General features: G+C 34.0%; 1 protein-coding gene across 1 annotated transcript in view; it reads right to left on the bottom strand.

Moving 5' to 3' along the window:
- Window positions 1-16,090, bottom strand: part of DNAH8 (dynein axonemal heavy chain 8) — a 117,270-nt gene that overhangs the window by 24,752 nt on the left and 76,428 nt on the right. The window contains 15 exon segments of the mRNA XM_038132165.1: window positions 582-687; window positions 1,158-1,340; window positions 2,347-2,502; window positions 3,779-3,934; window positions 4,960-5,131; window positions 5,846-5,973; window positions 6,283-6,420; window positions 7,821-8,033; window positions 8,862-9,029; window positions 9,886-10,062; window positions 10,897-11,000; window positions 13,720-13,838; window positions 14,227-14,453; window positions 15,018-15,182; window positions 15,613-15,766. Coding sequence (XP_037988093.1) covers window positions 582-687; window positions 1,158-1,340; window positions 2,347-2,502; window positions 3,779-3,934; window positions 4,960-5,131; window positions 5,846-5,973; window positions 6,283-6,420; window positions 7,821-8,033; window positions 8,862-9,029; window positions 9,886-10,062; window positions 10,897-11,000; window positions 13,720-13,838; window positions 14,227-14,453; window positions 15,018-15,182; window positions 15,613-15,766 — 2,366 coding nt within the window.

Raw genomic sequence — 16,090 nt, 5'->3', positions numbered from 1 at the left:
AGAGAGAAGCAATATAGGGAAGCCACCTATCTTATCCACACAACCTACACAGTCAACAAATTATTTAAATTATTTTGAAGTCTATTCATTGTCACTCTCAAAGTAAAAAAGACTTATGGTCCTAAGGGAAATGGTCATTCAACAATATGCATGAATCTCCAGCAGTTACTCACAGATTTTCTGTTACCAGATTCTTTTTCCACCAGAGATAGTAAGTGATCATGTTCAGGCTCATAATGTACTGCAGAAGAGTTTCAAGACAATTTTAAGCCAGGCCATTCCAATTTATATTTTCAATGGATTAAAGATTTGCCCATGGTCAGATATCTTATCTCATCTGAGGGGCAGAAAGCTCTCAAAAACGTGGATGCATTTCAAAAAACTTGTTTAGGTGTTAAGCTCAGGTGGCCCGCATTGTACATAATGGCCTGTTATAGCACCAAATCCCTCACAGTCCTCATACTCCTGCCAAAGTACATTTTCTTACTGTATCTTAGATGGGTAAACCAAAATCTGTAAGGAAAAGACCTAGTGTGAATCAGTTTTATCTGCCTAATCTGATTAATATTTTGATACATAACCTTTGGTTGCACTTAGTTTGTAAAGAAGATTGTCTTCCAGTTCCTTCATCTTCCTCTTATTAGAAGTTACATCTTCCATGAGTTTAATTCGTTCTGCCTCTAGTTCCTGTAATTGGAAAAAAAAAGAAAATGGCATGACATTTTATGGGTTGCAACTATGAGGAATACTAAAAATTCAGTTTCTGATTTTTCAAGTGAATGAACTGTGATTGAAGATACAGGAGAAGAGTTGGATCCAGTCATGAAATGTGCACTTTATTTTTCTTGGTCTCTAAAACATGTTTTTAATAACAAATTTTTTTTTTAAGCAGTGTTTATTCAGTATCTTGTGATGTATATTATCAATGTCAAATCCAGGTAATTAATTGTTTGTGTTGTACTGACAGTCAACATATCTATTAAGAGTCTCCCAATGCATTTTTGGTACTTAGAAATCTCTATAGTGAATCTGAATACAATTTTAGAAAATAGCTAATATCTTTTTTTCCCATTTGAACATTTCTTTTTTTCTACATACCAAAACCAATTAAATGGAAAAAAATTAATCACTATGATTTATTTGTACTGTTAACTTACCTGTTTTTCAGTGAGTATTACTCTTCTCAGTAACTGATTCTCAAGTCCTTTCATTGTAACAGTAAAATCAATAATTGATGTTTTTGCATTAATTTCAGGTGTGAAAGAAGGATTAGGTAGCTTTGTAGTAATGAACAGTCTAAATGAATTCATAACATCTACTTCCTTATCACCAACCTTCACCTGTGGATTAAGTAAAATAGCATTAAACAGGGAAAAAATGAGCTTTATTAAACTCAGTAATATTGAGCAGAAAAAAAATTTACACAATATGAAGCATCAAAAAGAGGAAATTTATTGCAAAAATGAAATTTGTCATGACAATAAAAGTCAATGAACAAATGTAAAAGTTACAATATGTTATAAAAGTAGCATTTCCCTCCAGCTAAATATAGGGATCACTTCCACTGTGGATTATGATTAACAGCTTCAGAACCATTTGGTTTCCAAGCACACCTCGAATGAAGAGGTAGTAGAAACTGCTGACCTTTGTAGAATCATCATTCTCTTATGTCTGAGGTAAAAGGAATTATGTGATCCAACAATGGAACAGAAATCACTGAACATAAATTTTATCTTTATTAAGACTAAGCAGGTTTCAAAGGATCTTTCCAAAGGAAGTAAAAATTCATTCAGAGTATTCAAAATAAATTTTTATAGAATTAAGATATTCCAAAGCAGCAGTCTGACTCAAAAGCTGCATGTGTACAAGGAAATCTGATCACTCTGTATTGTAGTATGAATTACGGAATTGTCGGTGTTGGAAGGGACCTTAAAGATCATCTGCCATGGGACAATGAGGGGCAAATGAGGCTCCAACATATGAGTCTCCAAGGTGGCTTCAAATACCTGGCTTATAAAGGAGTAGGACCAAACCACTTCCTTAAGCATATTTGCACTGCTTGAAAATCAGTAGAAAGAATTTTAAGCATTTAATCAGATATGCATAATTGGTTCCAGTTTGGAATCTTCATTAATAACCCTGGTAGTTAAACTCCCAGTTTAGACTTGCCAACTTACTACACAGCTGAGGCTCTATCTGTTATATTTTATTAGTTCAGTCTGATTCTTCACATGTCACTACTGAACACAAAGTTTACCTGATTCAGCAAGTGCTTATAACAATGGTAAAAATAACATCTTCCATAAGGCTAGCTACTTATTCCACTTCTTTTGTTTGGTTACTAACCTTAAAAGCAGATCCAGATTTTATGAAATTTTTTTCTAATACATTATCAAGGACTGGATCCAATTCTTCCTCTATATCTTCAATCAGGAGCGATCGTCCCAGTGAAAGACTGTCTTCTAGGTGTTGCCGGAAATACTTGTCATTCAGAGTTGTTACCTCAGAAAGTAAATTATAAATTGGTGTAAGGACAAAGCATTTCCTCACAGTCTTACATGAAAACCACAGACCTAACCACGGAAATTTTTTTCTTCATTTTTTTTAGTTGTATTTTAAAGCAAGTGCTATAAATGTTAAGCATGCATCAATTTATGCAGAAATACTTCTGAAATAGAGTGAAAAGTACCATAAAAAGGTGACTTAAAGGGTTGGCTGTAACTGAATCCTCAGGACTTCATTATGAGAGTAATAATGTACTAAATCAAACTGGTACAGCTTATTGCATATTAAAGAAGTTATGTATATTTTAGAAATCAGAGACACCTAGCCTTTAATTTTCTGTTCTATGTCCTACAAGGACTAGATTTTCTAATTTTAGCGTTGAAGTGCTGAGAAATTCCTTCTGGAAATCTGAACTCAGTCTAAAAAATGAAACACTGCTACAATATTGTGAATTCAGATGAAATTTCATGCAATGGGATTCATACGATATGAAATTATTAAAAAGCACGCATAAATTAGTAAGCTATATAATTAACTAATTCTAAACCCTCAAAAATTATTGATATTCAGGACATATGAGTCTTCTCAGCATTCAGGCTAAAGGTTTTAAAATGCAGTTTCCTTTTGCCATGCCACATCATTTGGGAAAAAATAATTTGTGATGCAAATAAGTGACACATGAACAGCTTTGCTTTATATTTCATGAGTAGGCATTTTAGCATATTGGCTTAACCTATATAAGAGCTATGAAGATTGCAGTAATGTTAGGATAGGCAAATTTTTCATGGGTATGGCTTCAGCTGGATTTCCTCAACTTCCTTTTGTAGTGACAACCTCATTATGAATACTCTCTCCGGTCCTAAATGAAGCACTTTGCCTACATTTTCAGAGCTGTAACTTATCCTGCCTTTATCTGTAATGTTACTAATAGTCACTCAATTTGCTGTCATTTAATAATTTCATATTATACTATTTTGCTTTTTAATTATCACCTCTTTGTCTTCTTTTGTGTTGGGACCATACCTACCCATCTTGAACAAAATACCTTTATACTTTTTGCTAGAATTCATACAAGTTGGATAGTCTTTTCCAAGCCCTTGAGTGGGATTTACAGCTGTTCTCAAGTTCCTGGCTGATGCATCTACATAATTGTCAGTCTCCACATATGTTAAACTTATCTCAGATGACACTGACTCAAATGCAACCTCCCTCTAAAGCAATAATGTTTGAAGGGGTATAATAGAGCACACCCTTCCTTTAAGACACTGTTTACCTGTAACTCATTTTCCTGTTCTTTATTTATAACCCACGCTTTTCCTTGAGTTTGTGGGTCTACTAAAAGTGGGTATCTTGATGCCTTAGTGACAATAATACCATTCTGAATTGAGAGGGGATCTCCAGGCAATCCTTGAAGATTCCACTCACTAATCTAAAAAAAAAAAAAAAAATTTAAAAAAAGAGACACAAAGAAAAAAAGAGTAGTTTGAAATAAATTATCACTGGAATTTTTCTACAATGAAAATTTTTCTAAGAAGTAACAGGGACATCAAAGGGGATGCATATCTGAACCTGCTGAAAAATTATTAATGCAGGCATAAAAATATTTCCAGAATTTTAGTTTATGGATTTTAAGAACTATATAAAATCACAAAAAGTATATTTTAAAGTGTAAGGATGTCAAAAGACAGCTTGACAGACAAATTAAGCATTGGGATCAATTAAGCAAAAACCAGTCTAAGAGAGCTTCTGGGAATTAATGTTTACTGAAGGAAACTTGAAGATTCTGGCATTTTCCTGTCTTTGCCCATTTCTAATACATTTACACTGAATAAAAGGACTTTATGCATTCTACTTTAAATAACAACCAAACCTGCTGTTTTAGAAATGTCCTGGTTTTGGCCGAAAGAAAGGTCAATTTTCTCTTGGTAGATGGTACAGTGCTGTGTTTTTCTGCTTTAGTGTGAGAATAATGTTGGCACACTGATGTTTTGGCTGTTGCTCAGTTGTGCTTACCCCAAGTCAAGGATTTTTCAGTGTCCTGTGCTCAGCCAGTGAGCAGGTACGCAAAAAGCTGGGAGGGAGCATGGCCAGGACAGCTGACCTGAACTGGCCAAAGGGATATTCCATACCACAGAATGCCATGTCCACTATATAAACTGGGGAATTACTCAGAAGAGGCTTGATCATGGTTTAGGGATTGACTGGGTATTGGTCAGCAGGGGCCAAGAAATTCTACTATGCATCACTTGTTTCTCTTGGGTTTTGTTACTATTACTACACCAAGATTTAGTGGAAATTGCCAAGAGCATTTGGAAACCACAGAACTACACAGCACAGCAGTATTTGGAATACTGGGGATTAAAGTTCTTCTCTAAGCAGGCATAATGGTGGCTAACAGTCATAGAATATGCTGACAGAAATTCAAATTAAACCCTCCAAGCACCAAAAACTTACTGTTGGTTGATCTACCAACATAGAAATCAGGTTCAAATCATCAGAAAAGGGGATTTTATGAGCTCTCAACTCTGTTTCCCATAAGTCTTTAAGCAAAAGGTTTCTGAAGTCTTGATTAAAAGGTCCACAGTATGAAAGAAAGCCTGTGCAGAGCAATATATCTCCCACAAGTCTAGAAAAGGAAGAAAAATCATTTTTAAAAGGTGGAGCACAAATTCAATTTCTAATTACTTAGACAACCAGCTTTTGAAACATAAGATTTAAAAAAAAAAAAGTTGTTTCCAGAGCATTTTTGAGGCAAAACTTAGGAGTAGTATTTTATGAAAACATTGTCTCTACCCCTATAAAACAATAAAGCCCTGATGACTATTCCTTTTTTCATAAATGAGTTAAGAAAATTGGTTTTTTCTTAAAAATATGTCTGAAATACAGTATTTATCAAGGATACAAAACTAGTTCTATTGAAACTCTCACCAGAAATGCCCACTTTCCCCATAGCATATTTATAGTAACATAAGTGTTCCACAGAGGCTGAGCTTATCTGAAGGTTTCACTTCCCCAGTGACATCAGAACGATGTGCAGTATTAGGGGGACAGCAGAAGCAGCTGTAAAACAGGCACATAACAGCCCTAGTAATAATGGTTTTGGAAGCTAATTCCAAAATCAGAGGTATTGTTCTTAACTGAAATACTAGTAGTCAGCACCCATGTATTCTTACTTATGGGAGGAAAATTCAAATTTCAATGTAGTTCATTTGATTGCATTGCTATATTGAGATTTCCAGGAAGAAAATGAAGTACAACAATTAAAGCTACTAAATCGTTTACCAACACTTCAGTTTTTACAAGCATTTTCTTTTTTGTTTTTCTGTAATGGATTTGATACCTTTTAATCTGAGATTTAAATTCTTTGCTTTGCTGAGTCCACCTAACTTTCTCTCCACTCAGTCCATCTATAAGTGTAGAGGCTGCTTGCATCTTTCTTTTGCATGTTTCTGCATCATTCTCTAAGTCCTAAAATTGAAAAAAATGTCCTACTTAATCATCAAATGCAAAACGGTGGAGTTATTTTATATACTTTTCATCCTCTTACATTTATTATAACTATTTTATTTATTTAAAACTCATCCTTGAGGACACTTAAGGGCATCTAATATGTTCCCATTCAAATGAAGAAGATATAGGCTTAAATCTCTTACTTTTACACCTGAATCTCAACCATGTTATTCAAAGTAGAAGGTAAATGTGTGCTTGCAGCAAATCCTAATTACATAACAATATTGTACAAGCATTTTTGGTAAGACTGAAATACTTTTATCGCACCATTTTCTCCTTCATTGCTGCATCAAACTTTGCCTGCACTTTATCCAGTTCAGCTTGCTTTTCATCTAATTCTGCCTGAGCTTTATCTTTTTCTGCATTAGCTATTTTTAGGCGACCTTCTTGTTTTGCCAGGTTAGCCTGCAAAGGAGAAAAAAAAATTAAAAGTTCAATCATATATATGATTTCAGTATAATTCAATGAACTATTTAAGCCTACTTAGCTGGTAATCACAAGACAACAATACATCAAAAAAACTTTTATATAATCATCAAAAACATTTAAGCTGAAAACTATATCACATATATACTGAAGATAATTTTTTTTTTGTTCAATAACAATACAGTACCTAAAGTTCTACTTTATATTGTTAATTTTATTCCTTTAAAAAAATTACATTTCAAGAAGCTGGTTAAGGAAATAAGGTTTCTGATCTGTACACATTGGTTAGACTAGAAGAACAATCACTCAGTATTCTTGCTTGACTTTATGTTTTGACTATATGTAATTTCCTCTTTTATTAGTGAATTTTGTAGTGACCAGCAATCACAACAGGAGATTGGTCCTTTATCAGCAAACAATATTGCTTTTACCCACTAGAAAATGGTCCTAAAACAGTGACTCTTCCTATTGCTCCTAAAATTATATTTATGGTGAACACAGGAAATGAATTGATTTTTAAAATAATTAATCTGTATTACTGTTGCTTCTGTAAATAACACACCTACCAGTGACAAAAAGGTGACAAAAAATTTGGGATTGCCATGTGCTCACCCCTTTTACTATTTTTTTATTATGCTACATTTAAGGATAAAACACTTTGTTTAGAACAAAAAAATCACTGCCTTTGAGTTTCAAAAACCTGAAAAAGAACACTCACACACACTAAAGTAAAAATTTACTCTTAAAAACGTTTTTCTTATTTTGCTTCCTACTATTGCAACATAGCTCCTTTATTGATGTGACTTCTTGAACCTCTTTAGAAAGCCAATATTTAGACAAGATGTCAGTCCTCCTCTGCTTCTAAGTTACCAGGAGAAAACAAAGAACCTAAAATAGCTGCAAACCTCTGTTTGCAGGACCCTCTGGAGAAGGAATGAAGATCCTGGTACAACATTTTAAAAACAATTACAAAGTAAGTATAACATAATAAAAAGAAAAGGCTGAAAACACCTTTCCTTATGCACAGTAAACCAGATCACATAAATTTAATCTAGGCTAATTTTTTGTTCTGTGTTCTCTCTAGAATCAAGAAGAAAATAATTTTGTTTCTTCTCCTACCACCTTTAGCACTGAAGTCACAGGCTATTATGTCTGGATAAATTTTATATATATATTTATATAGATATATTTATATATCTATTTTTATATAAATATATAAAAATATATATTTCTATTTCTATTTCTATTTCTATTTCTATTTCTATTTATATTTATATTTATATTTATATTTATATTTATATTTATTTGTAAGAGCCTATTAAATTAAACTACATTCAATTACTTGGTAAGCAAACACAAAGCAAGAGAGGATGTATTACCTTCAGAGGCAGGACTTCTCTGTTAACACCATAAAATACCACCATGGCTTTTGTCCAAGAGAGGAGTCCTGCCACGTTGCCACAAACCTTTTTACCATTTTCCAATGTATAGTCTTCCATTTCAAAGTAAGGCTGGACTAATTCTACTGTCTCATCATTGATTGTATCCCTAGCAAAGTTCCTTAGGTTGTTCAAGAACGGGCCACTCATAAGCTTCAAAAGACAACACACGAGTTATTTACACATTTTACGTTCAAAGTCTTGTTCATAGGTGAAGCTGTTAAAAAGCATTCCTAAAATTATTCTGTAAACGGAAGTAATTCATATTACTAATATTATAAATGTGCTATTCAGTTGTAACTCCTCCCACACACCTTCTGTTACTTCGAAGTTTTAACCAATTACACTCCAGAAACTGGATTCAAAAGTTACTGATGTACTTTCCATCTCCTACATTCCTGTGTTGCGCTTTATAAGCATTTAAGAAGCATCAATTAATTTTTAAAAATTGACCCAAAAAAAGACTCAGAAATATATTTGTAATTTAACTAAATGCAAAAAAAAAAATGCTTTTGCAGTTGTGATGTATTTTCTAAATTCTGAAAAGTGAAATAATTTGGTTTAATTTTTTCTAACAAACTTTTAGCATGCTAAAGGCAATTCATGGAATAACTGCTTATCTCATTTTATTATATCAGTGGAAAATAAAAGCTTTTGATGACTTTTTAACTGTAAAAGCCTAAATAAAATGCAAGAGCATTATTTGTTACTGTTAACATCAGGCCATGTGCCAGGAATGGGTCAAGGAAACTCTAAAGCTTCTGCTGCAAAAGTCTCTAAGCAATTCACCTACTATCTCTACCTGTTAGTCATAGTGTATAGATACAGTTTATCTTAAAATAATATGTTTGCCTTTCAATTAAATTCTGTCGTGTTTTGGGTTAACAGCATCATAAGTTCTCTGATAAGCTAATTGCTATTTCTGATAAGCTAATTGCTATTTCTGATGTTTAAGAAACACCATTTGAAAACTCTACTTACTTTTAATGATTCGCCCCATGATGGCTTGCAGCAAGGCTTTTCTGGATCCATGGTAACTTGATCCAGTCTCTTTTGAAATAGTAGCAGACAACAGTCCATGATCCTCATAATGAGGTGTGGAGGTTTTGCAAGTTTTCTAACAGTAGCGATATCCTCTGGTCTGATGGTCTGTTTGAAGAAAGGTGTAATAGAATACTGCATTAATACTGTCATTCTACTTTCACATTCAATATCTTGATTTTCATGTTCATTTGTAGTACTATTCTCTGAGGTGCACTTGTATTAAGTATATACAAAAAAAAGTGAGAAACCTGGCCTAATTACTAAGTTTCATAAAGTTTTCTGAAACTTTAGTAATTTTGTGACTATATTTGGAAGTTTCATCTCATTATCTAAATATCAGTGTAAGAGCAAACAATCTCTTTTTTTTGCTTTTTCTACTCAATAACTTCTATCACATAAATTCTGATAACCGGAATAGAAGGCCGACATTGATTTCTGATTTCAGAGGTTTTTACTGTTCAGAGCAGAATAATGAAATTATGTAGCACAGTAATGCCTCCAGATTTCTGAACCCTGTTTCTAATTGCTCTGAATCCCCTTTGTTTCCTGTTTCTCTTAAAATTAAAAGCATTGTGGTTTTTGGTGAAGGAAGAGATAGATTTTTATTTGTCTTAAAAGACAGGTGTAACTACTTAAGTTTGAATTAAAAACATTCTGTTAGCACAAGAAGTATTCCCTTGAATTCAGAATAACAGGTATTCTAAAGGCATCTGTAGCTTTTGGAAAGATCTCCAGCTTCATAATGATCAAGTATTCAGATGGAAGGAAAAAATACTATAATATAGTCCCTATATGTTCGAAGTAAAATATGTGTGCCTTAAATATTCATGAAAGACATGGCCAGCAACAGCGAGGAGCTGGTGACATCAGTCAATACCAAGAGATAGCTGTGTGTTGGTGGCTCTGGCCTCTCACAGGTGTTGCAAATAATATTGTATGAATAAAAATGAAGTTTATTCACTTTCAGAGCTTCTTCTGCTTCTTCTAGTGCAGGTTTAGCTGCCTCCAGTTTTTTCTCTGCTTCTTGCTTTTCTATATCAATTGCATCCACAATCCTTTGTGCTTTATCTTTCACACCCTGGACTTCGAGTTTTATTTTAGTTGCGGCTTCAGCACTTTCTTTGACTTCTTCTAGTACCTGGAATTGGTAATAAACACATAAAATCTATAAATCAAAATGGTGGAACAAATGATTACTAGACACATGATAAAACAGGTATGTAACAGCTATTGAGTATTTATATCTAACTCCAACTACAGCTAACTATATATGGTATCATATAACTATTGAATAAAAATTAAATGTGAGAAGTTCAATTTCATCCCTTTCTGTCACGGATTTCTCTCTTATGAGATTAAAGACCTCAAAGAATGCAGGAAACCCCTTGGTCATCACCAGCCAAAATTCACTCTCCAGTGCATATTAAATATGCACCATCAGAGCATTACGGTATCTTTCAGAAAACAGAATGGCTATACTGATCCATTCCCTAGCATAACTTTTCAGAGAGCCATTTTGGAAACCAGATTTCTACCAGACCACCACTCTCATGAACACACAGATACCTTGTTAATATAAAAGACAAAATCTGAAACTGTATTGCAATGAACATTTTTCTAAGGAATTTTGAAGTAGAAAAGTCCCAATATCATGTAAACTTTTTCTTTGCTAGTAAGTGCACATAAATCCCAAATGTAATAATTTCAGTTAGGACCAAATTAAAAAAACTATGGAAAAAAAAAAAGAAATTTTATGCTTATCTAAGTGGGTAAGAAATGGGAGAAGGACAAGGAAAACACTCAACCTCTGCTGCAGTTTAAAATTACCACTCTCAGAAGCAAATGCTAAATCAACACGCTATAGAGAGAGTAAAGCTCATTTTAGATGAGGAAAATTCCTGCAAATTACAAAAAAATTCTGCAATAGCCTTTTACCCGCTGTATATTCTAGTGTTATTTAGCACTCACTCACTTTATCTGCCTTAACAGATGTCACAGCCAGCTCCTTCTCCTTAACAGCCAAATCCTTAGAGAGTTGAGCAACAGATTCGCTGGCTTCCATCAGCTTGGACAGACCTATTCGGTAAAAGATAAAATTCAGAAATACAGAAACTTTTTTTCCTAGTTAGAATCTAGGCCCAGATCTCTCATAGGTTGGACCTTATGTTCTCATTCAATTTTATGTAAAGGAGAGAAAGTGGGTGTAAGCAGTCATGCTATCATGATTGTGTCTACTGTTCACTTTTCATGGATATAAGTAATTTTGCAAGGCACAAAATTATGATAAATAAGATTAATTCTTCAAAAGAAAACAACAACAAAAACATCAAAAAAGGAACTGTGTCAAGTATATGTTGCATCATAAAGTCATGAGACAATCAGAATTTCTGAATGATGCTTCATTGTGTCGTTACATGAAGAAATTACTTAAGGATCCATAATTGACTTCTAATAGGCAGTCCCTTCTAGGAAAAATTGGGAAGAAGTGGAGTCCAAAGTGGACCTAAAGATCACAGCAATATTATGATCTCCAGCTCCTGCATATTGAGTTTACCCTTTCTTGTCCCTGGTAACAGAGAGGGTGAAAAAGCACCTAAGTGCTGAGGGCCAGTCCCATCGTAGCTTTTCTGTGCGCTATAGAAACCACTAAGGCCACCCACAGAGGCCACTCAACCTTTCATAGAACCATGGAATCACAGAACATGCTGAGTTGGAAGGAATATCAGGATGATCTAGTCCAGCTCCTGGCCCTGCACAGGACATCCCAAGAATCCCACCATGTGCCTGAGAGCATCCAGAAAGAGATGTGCTTGCTCGCTGTATAGTTAATTATATATTCAGCTCGCTGTATAGTTAATTATATATTCAGTCTTTCCCATGCCCATGCACTCATGGGCTCTGTTCTTCTGTTCTTTTATCTTTTGCTCATAGACTTAAGCACAGATATTTTGGCCATTCTTGAGTTCCTCATTGCATGCTGAAGCCTCTCCAGCCTATATTTCTTCCTCATCACTGAATCTTTAAATCCTACAAGTTTTCTGGAAGTAAATCCCCTTATTGCCTTCTCTCCCTAAGGATTTGAGTCAGCACACCCTTGCAGCTACACATTGGATGTGCGATATTTCTCTGTGATGGCTCTCCAAATTTCTGCTACCACATTTCAAATAGAAAAGAGTTCTCTCCCAGCATAGCCCTTGTTCTGACACAGCTGCCTCTTGATTCGGTTGCTGCCATTCTACAGAACCACAGAATCATCTAGGTTGGAAGAAACCCTCAATATCATCTAGTTACACCACCAATCCAGAACCTTCAACCCAGAAGCCACAAAAGGGAAAATGATACCCTTTGCTGCTTTACTATTCCCTGCTACAAGCCTAGAGTGTGGAGAAGGAAAGATGGAAAGAAAATAGGAATATGCAGATCAAAGAGAATTGAAGAATTCAATTATAAAATGAAAAACCTTTATGGCTTATTGAGGTCCCCTGCATACTTCCGGCAAGAAATATTACAGCAGTACCAACTGTGCAAGTGAAACTAATGAGAATATTTTCTAACTGGCATTCGTTAGACAGGGTTTTCTATGCATCAATGATATGAAGATGCTGCAGTAGAACACATCCATTCACATGTTCACTGGTACACAATCATTTTTTTCAGCAGAACATGCAAGGAACTTGTAATAACATGTCAGAGGCTATGAAAATCTACATATGAAATTAGATAGAGCTTAAGCTGCTTATGTTACTACTTCTGAATTATTTTGGAAATGAAAAAAAAAACTGTAGAAAGAATACCAAAAAACCTAAACCAACCCCAGTCTTTTGAATCTTCAAGGTTCTCAGACTTTATCCCCATCTCAAAGTAGACTGAGGATAAATTCAGATTTCAAGAACAGGCAACAGATCCACAGAGCAAAACTTACCCAATTTGAAAATACTGAGGATCACTTACTCCTCTACAGTTCACTCTAATTCAATAAAGAATTTATGAATAAAATAGCTATGCATTTTTATTCTAGACTTTTCTTCATGTAAAGGGTACCAATTAATCATTGGTAAAGTGCCACATTCTTTACCTTTGTATGAAAAATCTTATAATGTAGAATTCTTTATTCCATTGAATTGGTATGCAATATCTTTTCGGATAAAGGCCAGGTTTCCTAAGGTGCTCAGTTGACTTTATAGATTTACAAAAGCATGTCTAGATGCAAACTGGAGAAAACTGAAAACACTAGAAAACTGGCGTTCTGAAACCATTAAATACTAATGCCAAAAATTAGGCCATTTCAAACAGATATCCAAAATCTGTCTGAAGAATATTTCAGCCATACTTTTGTGTATTTCAGAACCACAGCTATAAAATGACTCCAAGTAGCAACTACTTATTCTACAGCAGAAATACAAAATAAATCACGTGTGAAGCACACAGATTGCATGGTGAGAATTTCTCTAGACAAGTCCAGAAACAAGTTAATAACTGTTTAGAATTACCTCTCTCTACACCAGTAAATCAGATGCTGCCTCTGTCCATTTTCAGGCTCTACTTTCTATTAAAAATATTCATACACAAATATTAAAGCTTAATATAATGCTGAGCTGAGTGGTTAGGCTGGTAGCTTCTCTGAGGTATTTTTACAAGAGAATCATTATGAGGTTGTGATTAAGGGAGTGTCTGGTAAAGGTCCTCATATACTACCACTTCTGGACTGTGATTCCCTATAAGTGATCACTGAAAAAGAAGCCTCACGTTACAAACATATATCATTTGAGATCACATACAGAATGCATTTGCTTACCAGTTTGCATACGTTCAGCCTGCTCATTAATACTATTTAACTTCTCAGTGTAAACCTCTTTGTAGCCATTGATGAAAGAGAGATAAGATTTAGGTGTTACGTAACATCGTCTTCGATACCTAAAAAAGAGCGTATTGGCAACATCAACTTCACATATATTTTTGATATATACAGCTATCTGATCATTTCCACAAAAAGAGAAGATTATATAACTCAAGTCTTCATTCACTCAAAATCAGATTTTTTCATTATGCAAACCCTTATACTTTTAGTTACATTTTTTAAATCCACATAGACAATATTAAAGACTGTTGAATAGTGGGAATGAAGATGAAGAATTTGCAACATAATAGCAATTCTTTTTCATGGCTTGAGGATATAATGGCATAGCAGATTTATTTTTATTACCCTTAAAATACCTTTATTGATACATAGAACACGAGTTCAAAAAACACCGTCAGTAGGAACATTTTTGAGATTAATTATTGCATTAGTAGAAAATATTACCTTTGGAAATAATTCTCACAGCTTTCTGATACTATATCATGGAAGAGACCCATGGTCTGTACTACTTCTGTTTTAACTGCTGGAGCGCAGACCATATTAAACTCTGAAAGAAAATAGTCGGACACAGCTACAAGAGCTTCCCTGGGCCACCGACTAAACCAATCCATGGTGCACCCTGATATCAGTCCAGGAAATTTCAAAGAACGTGCACGGAACTTCTCACCAACCTGAAGAGAGAATCATTGTTTGTTAGCAACATGATTCTTAAGCAAAGATCAATGAAAGTGTTTAATTAGTAAAAACAACTAAATAGTCTATTTTCCTCTTGATCATTTTCTGCTTATAACACCCTGAAATTTTTTTTCTTCTCAAATAGAGTTTTGCAAAATTTCTAACATTCAACGTTCATGAAATTTGAAGGAAGAGGTTCATTACAAATATGTTTTGTTTTAATATTTTGAAGCATCAAATAATATATTTTAATTACCAACAAATGTTAAAAGCCATAATTTCACAAAAATACATTCACTGATGTGTATTAGAAAAGAATATGTGAGAGGAAAAAAAATACTTAAATTTGTAAGGAATTATTTAGTTCTTAAGTATTTTGCTGTTAAGTTCTCACAGCTGTACAATTACTTTTATCATCTCAGCAATTACAACTAGACTTCAGTAATATTTTTATGCATCTTGAACTTCCTTAAAAACATAAAACTTGAATAATTATCTTATACCACATAGGCCAGTTTGCTAATGGAAGAAAAGAAAACAGATATATAGAAAAAACTTACTGGGGAAAAGCAGAGGACAACATGCAAATTCTTCTTTGCTCGACTTAGGAAGTACTCGTAAAGATTGTCAAAGGTAGGAGGATGCCGAGGCAGCTCTTTTTTCATCACAGGTACTAATGATTGGGTGATTTCATCCAATTCATCCCGAGCAAATAAATTAGAAATCTTTTTACAAAGTAAGAAATTGATAATGAGTTGCATGAATGACATTATTAGAGAATTTATAAATATTTGCCTGTTTATATCTGTATCTCTCTCTCTCTCTCTCTGCATATAGGCAGTTTAGACTAAAAAACAAAGGTTTATGAAACTCTGTTGAAATCTGGGAAGTCCAACTCCAGAATAGTATAGAATTTGAACTGGCAATCATCATTTAATAAAAGGCTACTGAAATACTAACCACAGCCCTTTTATATTCTCCTGGCTTACACTGAAATGAAGAAATTACATATCCAGAGCACTCCTTACTTAAAAAGTTGAAATATTTTAATCATAATTACTTTACAATGTATTACCAAGACAAATAAAGTAGTGAGAACAAATTCTACATTACCCTGCCTCTAGAGCACATTGGCTGTCAGGCTGAAACACTTACCTCTCCTGAAGACAGCAGATTATTTACATATTCCAAAAATGATTCCTCTTTTATCTCATTATCAGTGAAAATGAAGGTGATACCTTGTCCTTCCTGTCCAGCTGTCCTATACAATACTTTTAAATCTTCTGCCAGATTGGTTACATTATAGGATCTAGGAGAAATAAGGAACATTACCCGTTAATTCAACACAGAACACCGCTCTTTTTGGATTATAGTATTTTATAAATGACATTGCAAACGTACTTTGTAAACACAGATATTTTGGTGCAGGAATAGCTAACACATGATCTACATTTTCCAAGTCAAAATAAATCCAGTGTTGTATACAAACCAGGTAAGAGTGTATTGTTTTCAATATTTTTCCAATGATGACAAAATTAAAATAAAAAAAAACAAACTTAAAAAGGAGAAAAATCTGTAGCCAAGTAAAGACAAAGCAATACCATAAACCCAATTTACATATTTCTTGCAGTTC

This window comes from Motacilla alba, chromosome 3 (assembly GCF_015832195.1).
Source record: "Motacilla alba alba isolate MOTALB_02 chromosome 3, Motacilla_alba_V1.0_pri, whole genome shotgun sequence".
Taxonomy (NCBI): Eukaryota; Metazoa; Chordata; class Aves; order Passeriformes; family Motacillidae; genus Motacilla; species Motacilla alba.
This window is presented reverse-complemented; position numbering and strand designations above follow the sequence as displayed.